At 54.5% G+C, this 16,059-nt stretch overlaps 1 protein-coding gene across 2 annotated transcripts; it reads left to right on the forward strand.

The window, feature by feature from the left end:
* The first annotated feature begins 1,122 nt into the window (after positions 1 to 1,122).
* Positions 1,123 to 12,626, forward strand: INTS15 (integrator complex subunit 15). Of its 2 annotated transcripts, none has more exons than XM_061402215.1 (6): positions 1,123 to 1,638; positions 2,049 to 2,270; positions 4,421 to 4,586; positions 7,282 to 7,806; positions 8,649 to 8,688; positions 10,023 to 10,653. In XM_061402215.1, the coding sequence occupies exons 1-6, from the start codon at positions 1,447 to 1,449 to the stop codon at positions 10,168 to 10,170; spliced, it is 1,293 nt and encodes a 430-aa protein (XP_061258199.1). In that variant the 5' UTR covers positions 1,123 to 1,446; the 3' UTR covers positions 10,171 to 10,653. The 2 variants fall into 2 exon arrangements, with proteins under 2 accessions (XP_061258199.1, XP_061258198.1); XM_061402214.1 differs by lacking the exon at positions 10,023 to 10,653 and adding an exon at positions 11,822 to 12,626 and having other exon boundaries at positions 1,128 to 1,638.
* Positions 12,627 to 16,059: the final 3,433 nt, after the last annotated feature.

A 16,059-nucleotide genomic window follows, 5' to 3' on the forward strand; every position in this document is an offset into this window, starting at 1 on the left:
CACATGGGTACGTTGTAAGCGTTGGTCTATTTGTTTTTCTGGTTTCTGCTGTGTTTATGAGTTGGCTTTCAGTGGCTAAGGAGAGGAGGGGAAATTAGTATTTGCTGGGTGTCTAATCCTTGCCAGGTACCCTGCTAATAAACCTTTTTATCGTCTGTTCAGTCAGCTGGCTGAACAGAGCATCTCTGAAATCCTGGTGCCAAGGGACTCAAAGGTGACTTCTCAGAGGTTCCTCTTGACCTTGGTCTCAGGCTGGGCACCTAGATGGGAGGGGCCTTATGGCTGTGTCCACCGATGTGCAGGAGGGTCCCTGTAATTTGGAATTGTCCCTGGATGCAGCCTCTTTGATGTCCTTTCCATCTTTCCCAGGGAAAGACCATGGCTTTTTTTTTTTTTAAGTCCTGACCCACATCCAGCATCCTCACCTTGACCCACCTGCAGGCTAGGATGGACCTTTTACAGGAAGCACATCCCTGTGGCCTCTTGCCTGCCCTCAACTGGCCTCTTGTGGCCACATTCAAGTCATTTCTGCCCTATTTTTAAAACCCCGAACTAAGCCCCAGTTAATTCATTGCAGAAAGATGAACGCAGGGAAAAAGATTCACAGAAAGTGCTGAGGGCTTTTAGATTTTCAGATCTTAGTCTTCAGGAGCAGGATACTGGTTCCCTGTGGCCCTTCCAGGCAGACCGGGCCACTCCAGAGGGCACTGGGGAATAGGAACTTCGGGGTAGGAGGTATCATTCCGCGTCACTGCAGCCCCGTGAGTTAAGACTAGATTCAATCTTAAAAGTGAATGAATGGCTGAGGCCTGAGCCAGGGCCCTGCACCACCACCCTGTCCTTGGAAAAGCTCGGTAAAATCAGATGCGCAAGCTTTGAACGCCGCGTGGAGAAAGCGAGGGGAGCTCCGGGAGGGTCTCTGGGGCGTGGGTGGGGGGCACCAGGCCCCGGGAGCCTTCGCCGCGGGGGGGGGGTGGGGTGGGGGGGTGGGGAGGTGTGGCTCCCCCTCGGCAGGGGCGGGGTCAGGGTGGGCGGGGCCTCCGCTTCCGTTCCCGCGGGCCGGGCCGCTAGGGGGCGCGCTCCCCGAGGGCGGGCCCTCGCCGCCGCCCGCGCTTGGCCCCTGCGGGCCGCCGTCGCCGCGCTCCGACTCCGCTGCAGCGCGGCCCCGCGGCGTCTGGTTCACAGGGCTGTCGGTGGCGCTGTCGACGCGCAGCTGGGGCGCCCGCCGGCTGCCGGCGGGGTCAGCGATGGCCCCCTGAACGGGCCCGAGCGGGCGGCGGCGGAGGGCGGGCGGGTGCCGCGGCGCAGGCCCCGGGTCGGCGGACGGAGGCCGGGCCGCGGCCTCTTTGTCTCGGCGGCGGCGGCGGCGGCGGCTGTCGCGTCCGCGGGGGCTCCGGAGCGGAAGTCCGTCGGCGCTCCCGGCGACCCGGCCGCCGCGGCTGCACCATGAGCGACATCCGCCACTCGCTGCTGCGCCGCGACGCGCTGAGCGCCGCCAAGGAGGTGCTGTACCACCTGGACATCTATTTCAGCAGCCAGCTGCAGAGCGCGCCGCTGCCCATCGTGGACAAGGGCCCCGTGGAGCTGCTCGAGGAGTTCGTGTTCCAGGTGCCCAAGGAGCGCGGCGCGCAGCCCAAGGTGCGCCGGGCGGCCGGCAGGCCCCTCGCCCCGATCCGTGAACCCCGGCTCCCTTCTTCCCGGTGACAAGCGTCGACCGCACCGCGAGCTCCCTTCGCAGCAGCGGCTCCGTCCTAGCCCTTGGCCTGGTTCTTTCAGCAACGGCCAATTTGCCCGTCTTGGGGGTGTGTGAGCCCTGCGTCTCCAAGGTTTTGTTAAAGGAAGAGACAGTAGGTCACCGTGAATCCCACAGGGTGATGCATAATGACGCAGAGGGACATTTCCCTAGGTTTAACAATCGAGTTCTACTCCGTGGCACCCGGGCTTTAGGGAGGTGAAAAGTTCCCTGGGGGAAAATAGTGTGTTTTCTTACCGTGTGAATTAATTAATACGCTTCGTTTCTCCCTCCTTCTCCCGGATTTGTTTTACAGAGATTAAATTCACTGCAGGAGCTCCAACTTCTTGAAATCATGTGCAATTATTTCCAGGAGCAAACCAAGGACTCTGTCCGGCAGATTATTTTTTCATCCCTTTTCAGTCCCCAAGGGAACAAAGCGGATGACAGCCGGATGAGCTTGTTGGGAAAACTTGTCTCTATGGCAGTGGCTGTGTGTCGAATCCCAGTGTTGGAGTGTGCAGCGTCCTGGCTCCAGGTACTTCTGCAAGTCTCTGAAGATGTTTCTCTCATAGCTCAGTTGGTAAAGAATTTGCCTGCATGCAGGAGACCCCGGTTCGATTTCTGGGTCGGGAAGATCCCCTGGAGAGGGGATAGGCTAACCCACTCCAGTAGTCTCTGGCTTACCTTGTGGCTCAGCTGGTAAAGAATCCACCCGCCATGCAGGAGACCTGGGTTCAATCCCTGGGTTTGGAAGATCCTCTGGAGAAGGAAAAGGCTACCCACTCCAATATTCTAGCCTGGAGAATTCCAGGGACTATACAGTCCATGGGGTTGCAAAGAGTCAGAGGTGACTGAGCGACTTTCACTTTCACTTTGGTTTCTAGAGAATTTTTTTCCCTATGTTAAAGAATCCACGGAAAACAACAAAATTCTGTACATTAATTATCCTTCAGTAAAAAAAAAAAAAAAAAAAAAATCCACCTGCCGGTATAGGAGATGAAGGAAACTCACATTTGATCCCTGGGTGGGGAATATCCCCTGGAGAACGAAGTGGCAACCCACTCCAGTATTCTTGTTTTTTATAGTTAGATTAGTAAGCCTATGAGTTGTTCCAGAGTGCCACTTCTAAGTTGATTGCTCTTCTAATGGATGTGGACATAGAAGCCTTCTAGAGTATTTTTAAATATCTAAGGGGAAATAAGGTAAACCCGCCTGCAGATGCAGGAGACATAAGAGACATGGGTTCGATCCCTGGGTCGTGAAGATCCCCTGAAGGAGGAAATGGCAACCCACTGCAGTATTCTTGCCTGGAGAATCCAATGGACAGAGGAGCCTGGCAGGCTACAGTCCATGGGGTCACAAAGAGTCAGACACGCCTGGAGCCAACTCTGCACACGCGTAGTAAATTGTGTGTTGGGTAGTTTTTTGGAAGATCTATTTTGTTTTGCTTTTTTGTTACTCAAAGTTGTTGAAAAATTCCTAATCCATTTAGAGTAATTATTAACTCAAAATTTTATTAACGTGGTCCTCAGCTAACTTAACAGAATTTACCACATTCAGTTTCTCAAACTTGCTTCATTCCCAAGGCCTTGATGACATTTGTGTTTTTAAAAAATTTATCTCAGTGTTTTTTCCTATGATCTTATTCGTCTTTAACATTGGGCTAGTAAAAATGCATATTGTTCTCTGTAGCACACAGGTAAATCTTAGTGAAACGTACCTTAATTGTCACTATTCTGATTTCTAGGGCCCCTGAACTCATCTCTCGTGTTGTCTTTAACCTCGAGATAACCTTTATCCCTTGGCAACCTAGCTTAAGTCAAGTTTAACACCTTGAAATTCATCCTGTGATTTTCCATTTATCTCTTGTGGTGCTGTTGTACTGGCAATCTAGCAAAGTGAAAGCAGATGTTAACGGGAAAGGGTCTTGTGGCTTGGGTCAGGGTTTGACACCCCTTGACACGCGCTGCAGCTTCCTCCGAGGAAAGGTGTAGGGATGGCTGGCTTAGTGCCTAAATGAACAGCCTGGTCTGACACCCTGCCGACACCCTGACACCCAGGCCCTGTTTCAGCCCTGGAACTATGGCATCCTGAGCAACTGCTGAATGTGGCTACAGGTTGGCATCTGACCAGGAGGGGAAAAGGACCGGAGGGTGGTGATGTAGGAACCTGTACTAGGAGAAGATTGTAAGAAAAATTGAGACAGTGCTGCGGTAAGTCACATGACAGTTCACAGACTCCTAAAGCACGTCAAAGTGATACCAACTGTTAATTTTTACCTTTAGAGTCTTATCTGTAGGGTTACAAAAACGGTCATTTCCCCACTTGAAGTCAAGAATGACTTTTCCCAAGTAGACGTCAAAGCAGGGCTCAGCAGGCCTTTCAGGTAAAGGGCAAGACAGTCAGCCTCCTAGGCTTTGCGGGTCCTGTGATCTCTGTCACCCCTGCTCAGCTCTGCCCTCGTGGCACAGGAGCAGGGCTGTGTTTCAATAAAACAAAAGCAGGTGGCAGGGAGGATTTGGTCTGCAGGCTTTCGCTTGCCAGTCCCTGCTTCCGAGTAAGCCGGTCACATCTTCTTCCCTGCCTGGGAGGGGTCCTGCCGGTTCTGGTCTTCACCGCGTGTTCATGGTTGCACGTGCGCGGGCGCTCCGCACCCCTAGTTACTGGCCTGTGGCTTCCTTGCAGCGGACGCCCGTGGCCTACTGCGTGCGGCTGGCCCGGGCCCTCGTGGATGACTACTGCTGCCTGGTGCCAGGCTCCGTCCAGACGCTGAGGCAGATACTCAGCGCCAGCCCTCGCTTCTGCTGCCAGTTCATCACCTCTGTCACCGCACTGTACGACCTGTCATCAGGTAAGCTTGGAAATGGCTTCAGCTGACTGCCAGTGGCATGTACACTGACCACCCAGCCAGCAAATGCTTTGTCTTTTTATCTTTCCCTCTGCAATGTGTACTTTATTTCAGGCTAAAAGCTAAAGGCATGGGCTACTTAGATCTCTGGGATTTCCTAATGGGGAACTCTCCTTAGTGAATCCCATCTGGCTGACTCTGAACAGTCCGGGTGGCAGACAGCCCAGCAAGCTAGGGTCTGGTGTCTGGGATGGGTGGCTGGACTTGGCAGCACCCCGCCATGGCAGGGCACCTTTCCTGGCCCTCTCCACAGAGGCAAGAGCACTCAACAGCTGGGAACAGTGTTCAGGTCCTTTGTCTTCTCATAGGAAAGATTTAGTTCAAGCAAGTTCACAGCATCGCAGTTGCCCTTTCTTCAGTTACTCCAGGGCAACAAGAACAGAAATTGGTTTTAACATTGGATTAATAAATGGATTAATTAACATGTGCAGAAGGAAAAAGTGTTCACAGAATACCACTCACATGCTCGAATGGATGTGAGACGTGGTATTTTTCTCTTATGTCAGCTTGCCAGTCTGATATGTCAGTGATGTCTGTTTTCTTTTTTAAACCGCTGCCAACGTGTGATTGGCATACAAGAAGCTCTCTGTTTTTGTATGTGTGTAATGTGATGAGTTTGGAGCCACGGAAATCACCGGCTACAGGGCGGTGGCCCAGAGGGCGGGCATGGAGTCCGCCAGCAGCACAGTGGTTGCCATGGCCAGCGCTCGGGTAATGGGAAGGCCTACCTGGGGTGTCTCCACCTCCAAAACCCCAAAATGAAAGGAGCTCACCTAACCAAACAACACCCTCCTGCCCGATGGGTGCAGAGAACTCAGGTCTCCCTGAAGCAAGACTGTGGAGATGGGTTCCTCAGGTACACACACGTGTGTACACAGAGCACATGTGTACAAGTGCTGTGTACAGGCTCTGGAGATGCCTCAGCTGAGATGTGTGCAGGGCTGGGGAGGGGCTAGGTTGCTGGAAAAGTGGGTCTGAGACTTGGCATTTCCCAGATGGACACGTCTTGTGAAGTCGAGGGGACAGACTCAGAGTCACCAGTGTTTACCTCGCCAAGTCCAACTCATAGACAGCTGCTGCCTCCTGATACCGTCATTCATAGCAGCAGGGAACGGGCGGTTCATTCACAAACCAGCAGATAATCTTAGGGGAGAGGCCAGTGGCCCCTGTGAAAGAGCATCTAGGGGGCTGACACCGACGTGGGGCTCACTCCCCCCAGCTCTCCAGTCTCAAGCATGGCCCTGGACCACAGCAGCCTGGCAGGGACTCCGTCAGTCTTAGCTTTGTCATGAGCTGAAGGCTGCACAGCCCCGGGGACAGGAGGCCGGGGGTCTGCTGCTTTGCGCACAGACAGCCCGGGGGCAGTATGCAGCCATCCCAGGATAGGTGGTGTCGCCTCGCTGTTAAAAGCCTCCTGGGGTCAGGTCTGGGCCCACCATGTACTTTTTTTTTTTTTTTTGGCCACGCCATGTGGCATGTGGGATCTTCCCTGACAAGGAATTTAGTCTGGGCCCCCTGCACTGGGAGGGAGGAGTCTTAATCCCTGGACTGCTGGAGAAGTCGCCCCACTGTGTACTTTTAGTGAGTCTGGAGGAAATGACTTCACATCTCGGTGTCTCAGCTTCCTTATTCTTTATATAATAGATGAGTTGTTTGAGGGTTGAGTTAATCCATGTGAAGGAGACTGGTGCCTGGCACGTGGTTAACTCAGAATGAGCATCAGCATTTGTCGTTATAATTTCTCTGTTTTGCTGTGGAATGTCCCAGGTCTCGGGGATCACAGGAGGCCAGGCTTAGCTTAGACAGGGGCTGGCAGCTAACATTAGCAGCGGACAGATCACTGTCTGGACTCTGAGCTGCTCCCCGAAGGCCACCGTAACGGTCACCAAACCTATTCGGTGACAGGTGATGAGCTGGCGGCAGAAGCGAGGGCTGGTGCTGAACATCTGCTTCAGCGTCTGAAGGATCCTGGTGCCAGGCAGCAGGAGTCGTGCCGGAGGCCCGGGCTGACCGCACACAATAGACCACAGGGGACACCAGACACGGACGAAAGCGACTCCCCGGGAAGGGGGGACGTGTGGTAGCGGTTTTAGATATAGATCGTTACTGTTGTGCAGCCGCTCAGTCGCGTCTGACTCTCTGCGACCCCATGGACTGCAGCGCGCCAGGCTTCCCTGTCCATCACCATCTCCCAGAGTCTGCTCAAACTCATGTCCATTGAGTTGGTGATGCCATCCAAGCATCTCATTCTCTATTGGCCCCATCTCCTCCTGCCTTCAATCTTTCCCAGCACCAGGGTCTTTTCCAGTGGAATAAAAACCCCCTAGTTACAGAGAGTGGATTTTTATTTAAATTGACACATGGGATCTTCAAGGGATAATGGAGTTCTTGGGAATTTTCTGCTTAACACGTTTCTTGAGCCCTGCCATGGCCAGGCTGGGGGTCCCAGGATGCTGAGTCAGGTGAGAACCAGCCCTCAGGAGGGGTTGTTCCAGGAGAGGAATCAGAGGCACACCATCTTCAGGAGAGGACAGAGGCACAGGGTATCGGGTGGTGAGTCCTGTGAGCTAGGAAGTCCATCTTCCCATCTCCTGCTGTCCCTGAGGACCCTTCTGAATGAACGCATCTTTGTTTGCAGACGATCTCATCCCCCCGTTGGACCTGCTTGAGATGATCGTCAACTGGATCTTGGAGGACCCCAGGTTGATCCTCATCACCTTCCTGAATACTCCAATTGCTGCCAACCTCCCGATAGGATTTTTAGAGCTCACGCCGCTCACCGGATTGATCCGCTGGTGCGTGAAGGCCCCCCTGGCTCACAAAAGGAAGAAGAAGACCCCCTTAGCCAATGGCCACGTCGCCGCCAAAGTCCCGAAGGACTCGGGCGGGGCGGAGCGGGCCGCTCACCTGCTGTACTCCAAGCTGCACCTCAGCGTGCTGCAGGTGCTCCTGATGCTGCAGGCGCACCTGACCGAGAAGAACCTGTACGGCCGCCTGGGGCTCGTCCTCTTTGACCACATGGTCCCGCTGGTGGAGGAGGTGAACAGGTTGGCCGATGAACTGAACCCCCTCAACGCCTCCCAGGAGATCGAGCTCGCCCTGGACCGGCTTGCACAGGCTCTGCAGGTGGCCATGGCCTCCGGGGCCCTGCTGTGCACAAGAGGTGGGTGATGGCCTGGCCGGGCCCCCCTGGGGTGGGGGGTGCCACCCCCTCTGGGGAGGGAAATAGGGGCTTCCCTCCCCCCCAAAAAAAACCCTAAAAAAAGGATTGAAAAAAAAAACAAAAACAAAACAAAACCAAAATAGGGTCTCCTGGACAAGGACTTCTTTCCTCTGGTTTTAAATCGTCTTGCTTCTTGGTGACTGCAGGGAGGAGGGCAGAAGTCCTGGGACGCCTCCAGGTAGAACCCCGCAGCGAGACATCTTGGTGTCTCCTGGCTGTTTTGCCCAGACCCGGGGCTCCTCCAGAGCGTGGATAATAACAGCTGCATGTCCTTCCTCCAAGGGAATCTTCTTTTTGTGCAGTTCTTTTCTATTGTGGCATAATTTATATACAGTGGAATACATGATCAAGTACAGGAAACATTCCCATCACCTGTTTAGAGGGTTCCTCAATTCTCCTATGTTCAGTGCTGGAACTCGCCCGGGAGCATGACCCGGTGTTGATGACACGCCCGCCTTTGCTCTTTGAGCGCCGGCTCCCAGCCCTTGACGGCAGTCCCACGTGTGCTTCATATCTCCCTCTTAGCCTTGATCCGCTTTCTCTGGGCCCTTCCCCAGCCATCTGACGGGTTCTCAGCAGAGCCGCCCTCTTTCCTAAGTGATGTCTTCTCTTGGGGGCCTGGCGTGTTAAAGCAAATACGGAAGAAAAATGAGAGCCCGGTTTCCGAGCAGTGGTAGATGAGAGTGAGGCACTGTGACTGTCCTGCCGGCGGCCTTGAACATCCGGGAGCTTCTCCCCTTGTCTCCCAGCTGTTCCTTAATTCTCTGTCCCTTTAATTTCAGACGACCTGAGAACCCTGTGCTCCAGGCTGCCTCATAATAAGTAAGTGCCCTCCCCAGACTTGCGGCTGGGCTGGCATAGGGGTGGAGGCAGGGGTGGGGGTGTGCAGGGCAGGGCGGACCCCTTGCCCTGGCTGCCTTGGGTAGAGCTGGTCTGCAGGGTCTAGGGCTTCTGTGTGTAAGGGACCCCCAGGACCTGCCGATCAGTGTGGGGGGGGGGTGGATGTGATAGCCTAATGCACAGGAGAGGAAGCCCCAGCAGAGCGGCCATCGGGAGGGTGAGAAAAGCGGCTGTCTTGCTGGGTGTCAGTGAAGAAGCTGGAGTGAGCTGGAGTGTCCTTTGATGTTGTTGTTATTTAGTCGCTCAGTCGTGTCTGACTCTCTGCGACCCCATGGACTGTAGCCCGCCAGGCTCCTCTGTCCATCGAACTCTCCAGGCAAGAACACTGGAGTGGGCAGCCATTTCCTCCTCCAGGGGATCTTCCCGGCCCAGGGCTGGAACCTGCATCTCCTGCTAGTCTCCTGCCACACAGGCAGATGCTTTACCGTTTGAGCCACCACGGAAGCCCCTGAGTGTCCCTCATCGCTGACGAAGTCAGTGTGGGTGTGTGTTGTGGTGCTCTTGTGTCACCATTGGTGACATTATGGTGGCACAGCCCTTAGGGGGGCAGGACAGGGACATGCCCTGGGCCACAGCGTGTGGGTTAGGCCAGCGCCCTGACATTGGGTGCCACAGACCAGGTTCCGAGTGCGGTTCTGCCTGTGGTTTGTAGTGACGCTGGGCCGCCTTGTCACCTCAGTTTCCGCCTCCGCTGATTTATGTGCCTCCAGGGTCATAGTCAGGTTTAAACGAGGTGGCATTTGCAGAGTTCCTTGTCCACGGTGCCCGGCAGTCTCCCCTCAGTGGTCGTGGTTCTTGTCCTAATTTGGGGGAAGCCGTGGTAAAAGTGGCGAGGAGCAGGAACCGTGTGGCCGCACAGCTGCTGGGAAGAATCCCAGCCTTGCCACTTCCTATCTGTGTGACCTCAGGCATGTTCTCGCTCCCTCCGTTTTCTCTGTAAAATCAAGAAAACCATGGCACCTGCCTCGAGCCCCCGCTGCCTCCTGTGCCCTGCTCCCGATCGTGGGATTTTTGTGACGATTAATTGAGTAAAAACACAGGAAGCAGGTAGCACAGCACTTGATAGGCAGGAAGCACCTCAGAAGCGTTTGCTGCTGTCCCATCTCCCGTCACCTTGTAGCTCAGGGGTTTCTTGGAATCAGGTTAATTTCATTGAATCTAAGAAGCAAAGAACTGTGTGTACAAAGCTGTTTCATGCAAAGGCAGTATCATTAGTAGCGAAGAAGCTGGAAGCAACCTGGCCCTCCCGTCCACAGGGACACTTGGGAAATTGGTAACGTTACATCAGAGGCGTGGAGCGCCGGTCAGCTCGGTTGCGCAGTCGTGTCTGGCTCTTTGTGTCCCCATGGACTGCAGCACCCGTTCCCCGGTCCACCACCATCTCCCGGAGCTTGCTCGAACTAATGCCCATCAAGGCAGTGATGCCATCCAACATCGCATCCTCTGTCGTCCCCTTCTCCTCCTGCCTTCAGTCTTTCCCAGCATCAGGATCTCTTCCAGTGAGTCAGTTCTTCGCATCAGGTGGCCAGAGTATCGTGTGTCTTCGCTAAAAACAGCAAATGTATATATGAACGCAGCGAGCAGGTGGGCGGGTTTACAGGAATGAGAACGGCCGAGTTAGGTTAGTTGGATGATTAAGCTTCTTTCCGAGGGTTTTTCAATATGGAGGAATGTTCCTTCCCCTTGGTTTTTAACACGGTTGGTGGGGCCCCAGGGCCGTCATTGGCAGGCAGTGAGGACAGAGGTGAGTGTGCCCGGTGGCTGGGCACACTCACAGTGTGTGCGCCCAGCCGCCCAGGGCCCCACCGCCCAGCCCCGCTGGGGCCCAGGAGGGCAGGCAGGTGTGACCGCTGAGCGCAGGCTGAACTTGAGGCCAAAGGATGGGCCAGGGGCTGTTCCCCAGGCTGCTGGCAAGAAGGGCCGGGGGGCTCCGGGTGGACGTCTGGGGGGTGAAACAGGATGAAATGCAGTGGTTCCTAGGGGAATGAAGTGGTTCCACTGGAGATACTCCAGCAGTGGAGCAGGGCCATGTGAGGGGATGGCGCGGCCCCGGGCCACAGGGAAGCTGGGGGGCATGGAGGGGGCCTGGCAGGTGGGATTCCCTGGCTGTGTGAGACAGTGGAGACCGTGGGGTGAGGCTGGGAGAGCAGAGGTCAGGGGAGCGGGGCTGGGGAGGAAGCCCTGAAGGAGGGGATTGGTGTTTAGGCTGAGTCCTTGCGGCCGAGCTAGAGGTGGTAAGGAGGTTAAGACGCCCTGCTGATTGTGCTGGGAGGGGAGGGCGGGTCAGACAGGACAAGAGAAAAGAGAGGAGACTCTCCCAGGGGGTCCAGAAGGGGCCAGCGGTGGAGGTGACATTGAATTCAGGAGGGAGGAGGACTTCTTGGGAGACAGAGGCTGTGGACGTCCTGAACTGCAGAGAGGAGGGTGCAGACCCGGGACGAAGGGAGTTCAGGAGGGGAGGAATAAGGCTCCCGGGGGTGGGAGTGGGACGGGAGGGGGCCCTGAGAGTGGTTGAGGACTGGGTCCAGGCCTGGGCCACCTCTGAGGACGCTGGATGTCAGGGTCACGTCCAAGGCCAGCTGCCTTGTGGCTGTGCTTGGCGTTCAGCTGGGACTCAGTCATTTGGAATGCCTCAGAGAAGCGTGGCCCTCCGTCACAATGACCCCCCTGGGTATGGATGGCCGAGGCCGAAACAGACAGTGATCTGCAGTCATCCCTGAACCACAGACGCCGAGGCCGTGTCCAGAACGCCCATGGACCGCAGGGCCCCTGCTTCCCGGCGCTGTGGGCAGGGTCCTGTGGACCGCAGGGCCCCTGCTTCCCGGCACTGTGGGCAGGGTCCTGGCGTTTCCCACCGTGGCCTCTCCCTCTCCAGGCCCCCCCAGTCCACATCCCACCGCCTCCAGGTCACCCCCTCCGTTCTCCTGAGCACACAGCCTTCCTCACCCAGAGGCCTGGTGCCGTCAGCCGCCCGCTGCCTCCCTGCAGTGGCCCTGGGCAGGCGGGCAGTGTGGTTGGAGCCAGCGCACCCTAACCCCTCTCCTTGTTTCTGCAGCCTGCTCCAGCTGGTGATCTCGGGACCCGTGCAGCAATCGCCCCACACGGCACTCCCCCCTGGGTTCTACCCCCACATCCACACGCCCCCACTGGGCTACGGGGCCGTGCCAGCCCACCCGGCTGCCCACCCTGCCCTGCCCACGCACCCTGGGCACACCTTCATCTCAGGCATGACCTTCCCGTTCAGGCCCATCCACTAGCCTGGCTCCGTGAACTGCTGAGTTGGCACCGTGCCTTCCATGCCTGGTTTGGAGGAAGCCTTCCCGGCAGAGGGCGGTGAGCAGAGAGGAGGCCATGGGGGCGGCCAGGTGACCCCTCCTCGCCACAGGACCCGGTTGGTGCCAAAGTTCGGTGACATCAGCATCTTTGCGCCTCCTCCCTGTCAACATCTGTAAAAGTCCAGATGCGACCAATGAAAGAAAAATCATCCAGCCCTCTGCGGAGCCACGCGGGCACCTTTAGAAGCTGCCAGGACTGTGAGCCTGTGGTCCGGCGTGTCGTTGCAGACACACACCCTGAACCTGTGCCAAGGGGTATGGATGGGGGACCAGCGTCGCCGAGTCCACCTGCCTGGCTTTCCTCCCCGGGGGTGGGCTGCGTCCCACCGAGACACAGGCCACGCCCACAGCTCAGGGAGCAAGGCTGAACCACTGGCATCGCGAGCTTGCACCCAGCACTTGGTACAGGTCAGGGAATCCTGTGAGCGTGGCCCCCAGCACTGAGGAGAGGAACTTCTCTGTTTTATTGGGTTCCCTAAAGTTTCTTTTCATATGTTCAAATAAATTTTTTCTAAACATCTCATAGACCATTATGGAACGTGTTTGAAAACTCACTGGCCGGGCCCCTGGAAGTGTCCTCCACAGTCTGCTGAGGTCCTGGTCAGAAGACTGGATATGATTCTAGCCGCTCCTGTTGCCAGAAGCACCGCAGACTCTCCCCACCCTGTGCAGAGCGCCGGGGTCTGTCTGCTTCAGTCACAAGTCCTTTCTGCCCTCAGGGACAGAACTCAGGCCTCACTTACTGGTTTGGGGAGGAGGGATAGAGACTCAGTAACCCTATTGCTGGGCTCCCCTAGGCTGAAGGTGAGGCGCGAGAGGCGGTTACAGTGAAGAGTGAGTGCTGAGGACTAAGATCAACTCGTAGGGATGAAATTCAGCCTTGTGGCGGTTTACCCTGCTGCTTCTGGCTGCAGACCAGACCCTGGAAGGCCAGATGAGACCAGGTTTTGTGTGTGTGTGTGTGTGTGTGTGTGACGTCTGGAGTTTGAGACGTCCCTCAGGGTAACACAGCTGCACTGCAGGGCTGGCCTTGGTCGCAAGTCCATGATGTGGGTGACCATGACCACAGGTGCTGTCTCAGGGACGTGAGCTCTAGGCCCTCGTGGGCCCCAGAAGTGCTCAGCCAGGCTCCCACCACCCCAGCCATGTGTAGGAGCTGGTCTGCAAGCAAAGCCTAGCAGGACCCTGCTTTTAAATTGCTTTTGAGAGCCATGAACTAAAGAAGGAGATGTCCTTTCCTTTGATTTCATTATCCTCATGGTTTTCTGTTTATGGACAAATCTGATGTTGAAGCAGGAGCCGAAGTCAAGTATCTGCTTCCATCTCTCTCGGAGGGACACAGCCACGGGACTAAGATTAGCACTCGCTGGTTCTTGGTGTCAACTCTGATACCGAGTGTTTCTGTAAAGGGTGCAAAAGGGGCTCTCCTATCACTTCCTGATTAGAGGGCCTCTGAACCTGGCTGTGTCCCAGAAGGTGGACGTCACCATTTATCTCCAGGGCTACATAGTCTCAGCTCCACTCAGACTTCAGGTGATTTTGCAAAAAAAAAGAAAACATGTAGGAAACAAAGCCACTAGAGGCACAGATTTATTCTGTGGTATTTTTAGCAGTATGTGGGCAATTACAAATGATGGGTGGGCCTCCTGTTAAGTAATTATGTGCCAGGCACTTGCACCATCTTTTTTTTTCTTTACAATGGTGTTTTACATCCATTAAAAATTGATACATAAGAAAATATTAGGCATCAGGGGAAACAAACTACACAGAATGTATAAGAAATTACCCACTGATCCAAAGACATTCCAATTTTTAAATTGAGTGAAGGAAATGAACAGAAAATTCATAGAAAAGAGGGGCTTCCCTGGCAGTCCAGGGGTTAAGATGCCATGCTTCCACTGGGTTGATCCCTGCGTCAGTTCAAAAATCTGCCACGGCCAAAAAAGTAAATACAGCCTAATAAATAAGTATATTTTTTAAATGGTATGTACTAAGCCAAAAACAGTGGAAACCTCTGGGGAAGATAATGGACGTTGGGTGACAGCCAAAGGAGGCCTTTCCTTGTCTACACAGTTTTAAAGTTTCAATTTTTATTTTTTAACTCAATTTAAAAAAATATTCTGAGTCGTAAGGAAGGACAAGACTGAATCAGTCCCTGACTCCTGTAAGTAAAAGAAGCCTGGGTCTGGCATACGTACCAGCCGATAACCGCACACAGTTTGTTTTTATAAGGATGGTGTATTCACATGTTACTTGTCTAATTACAAGTAAATTTTTTAAGTGCATTTTAGAACTTCTATTTCTGGTAGTGATGGGTTAGATTTTTCAGCCAACACTTCTGCTTTAATTTAAAACACTGGAAAACATACAATGACCTACTGACAAACCAGCGGGTTATAAAGAACATCCAGCTCAGGGACTTCCCTGGGGGGTCAGTGGTAAAGAATCCGCCTGCCAATGCAGGAGACACAGGTTCCATCCCTGGGCCAGGGGGACCCCACCTGCCGAGGAGCAACTAAGCCTGAGCGTCACAACTATTAAGCCAGTGCTCTAGAGTCGAGGAACCGCAACTGCTGAGCTCCTGCGCTGCAGCTACTGAAGCCCTGGCACCTAGAGCCTGTGCCCCACAAAAGAGAAGCCAGCACAATGTGAAGCCCGCGTGCTGAAACTAGGGGGTAGGCCCCGCTCACCGCAGCTGGTGAAAGTCCACGTGTAGCAACAAAGACACGGCATGGCCAAAGACAAGATCCAGGGCAGATGGTAAGCGAAAGCAGTTAAGGGGCACAAAGGCACCTGTGCCCCTGAGGGCCCCAAGGATGAAGGGCTCAAGTGGGGATCTACTAGGAGACCCACTCTCCGTTCTGCTGGAACCCCTGGTATATACCTTGAAGAAGAACAGAAGACGGCAGGGAATGTTGCCCTCGAGCTGAGTGGAGCCTGGGAAAAGCCAAAGGGGAGTCTGGTTCCTAAGAAGTGAGGGGCGGGGCAAGTCCTCACCCTGGGTTGACAGCACTGGTCACCCCAGGACTCTGCCTGCCGTGACCTCAGTCCTTAGGGCTTCCTGGGCTTGCAGTCCTCCCCGCTGCCCTCGAGGAGCAAACACACGTTCTCTGGAGGAAAGTCAGTCATCCTGGGCTCAACCCACCAATGACTGTCCAAGGAGACCGACTGATGTCCAGTGAGAGATGAACAACAGTGGGGACCAGCAGATGCAACTGACAGAAACAGGTTCAAAAAGTCTTCCAGTGTCACAGCTGGACTAAAACAGTCATGGTTAATGGCATAAAAGACAAATGGGAAACTACAGGGGGAAATTACTAGGTAACTGTGAATTACCAGAGAAGGCAATGGCACCCCACTCCAGTACTCTTGCCTGGAAAATCCCATGGATGGAGGAGCCTGGTGGGCTACAGTCCATGGGGTCACTAAGAGTCGGACACGACTGAGCGACTTCACTTTCACTTTTCACTTTCATGCATTGGAGAAGGAAATGGCAACCCACTCCAGTGTTCTTGCCTGGAGAATACCAGGGATGGGGAAGCCTGGTGGGCTGCCATCTATGGGGTCACACAGAGTTGGACACGACTGAAGCGACTTAGCAGCAGCAGCAGTGTGAATTACCTAGAAGATGGGGAAAAAAAACTTAGGTAGAACTTCTAGAAATGAAAAGTAGGAACTTCACTGGTCATCCAGTGGCTAAGACTCCACACTCCCAGTGCAGGAGACCCAGGTTCAATCCCTGGTCAGGGAACTAAGATCCTCCATGCCTCACAGGATGGCCTAAAAGTTAAAAACAAAAACAAAAACAGATAAAGTACAGTATTTTAATTATACCTAAACTGAGCGCTGAAGAATTGATGCTTTTGAACTGTGGTGTTGGAGAAGACTCTGGAGAGTCCCTTGGACTGCAAGGAGATCCAACCAGTCCATTCTGAAGGAGATCAGCCCTGGGATTTCT

This window comes from Bos javanicus, chromosome 25, assembly GCF_032452875.1.
Source record: "Bos javanicus breed banteng chromosome 25, ARS-OSU_banteng_1.0, whole genome shotgun sequence".
Classification (NCBI taxonomy): Eukaryota; Metazoa; Chordata; class Mammalia; order Artiodactyla; family Bovidae; genus Bos; species Bos javanicus.

Excerpts from the sequence above, each read along its gene's own strand:
- INTS15 (XM_061402214.1), top strand. The coding sequence starts at position 1,447 with ATGAGCGACATCCGCCACTCGCTGCTGCGCCGCGACGCGCTGAGCGCC. Across the intron at positions 4,587-7,281 it reads ACTGTACGACCTGTCATCAG|ACGATCTCATCCCCCCGTTG; the intron begins GTAAGCTTGGAA and ends CTTTGTTTGCAG. Across the intron at positions 8,689-11,821 it reads TCCAGGCTGCCTCATAATAA|CCTGCTCCAGCTGGTGATCT; the intron begins GTAAGTGCCCTC and ends TTGTTTCTGCAG.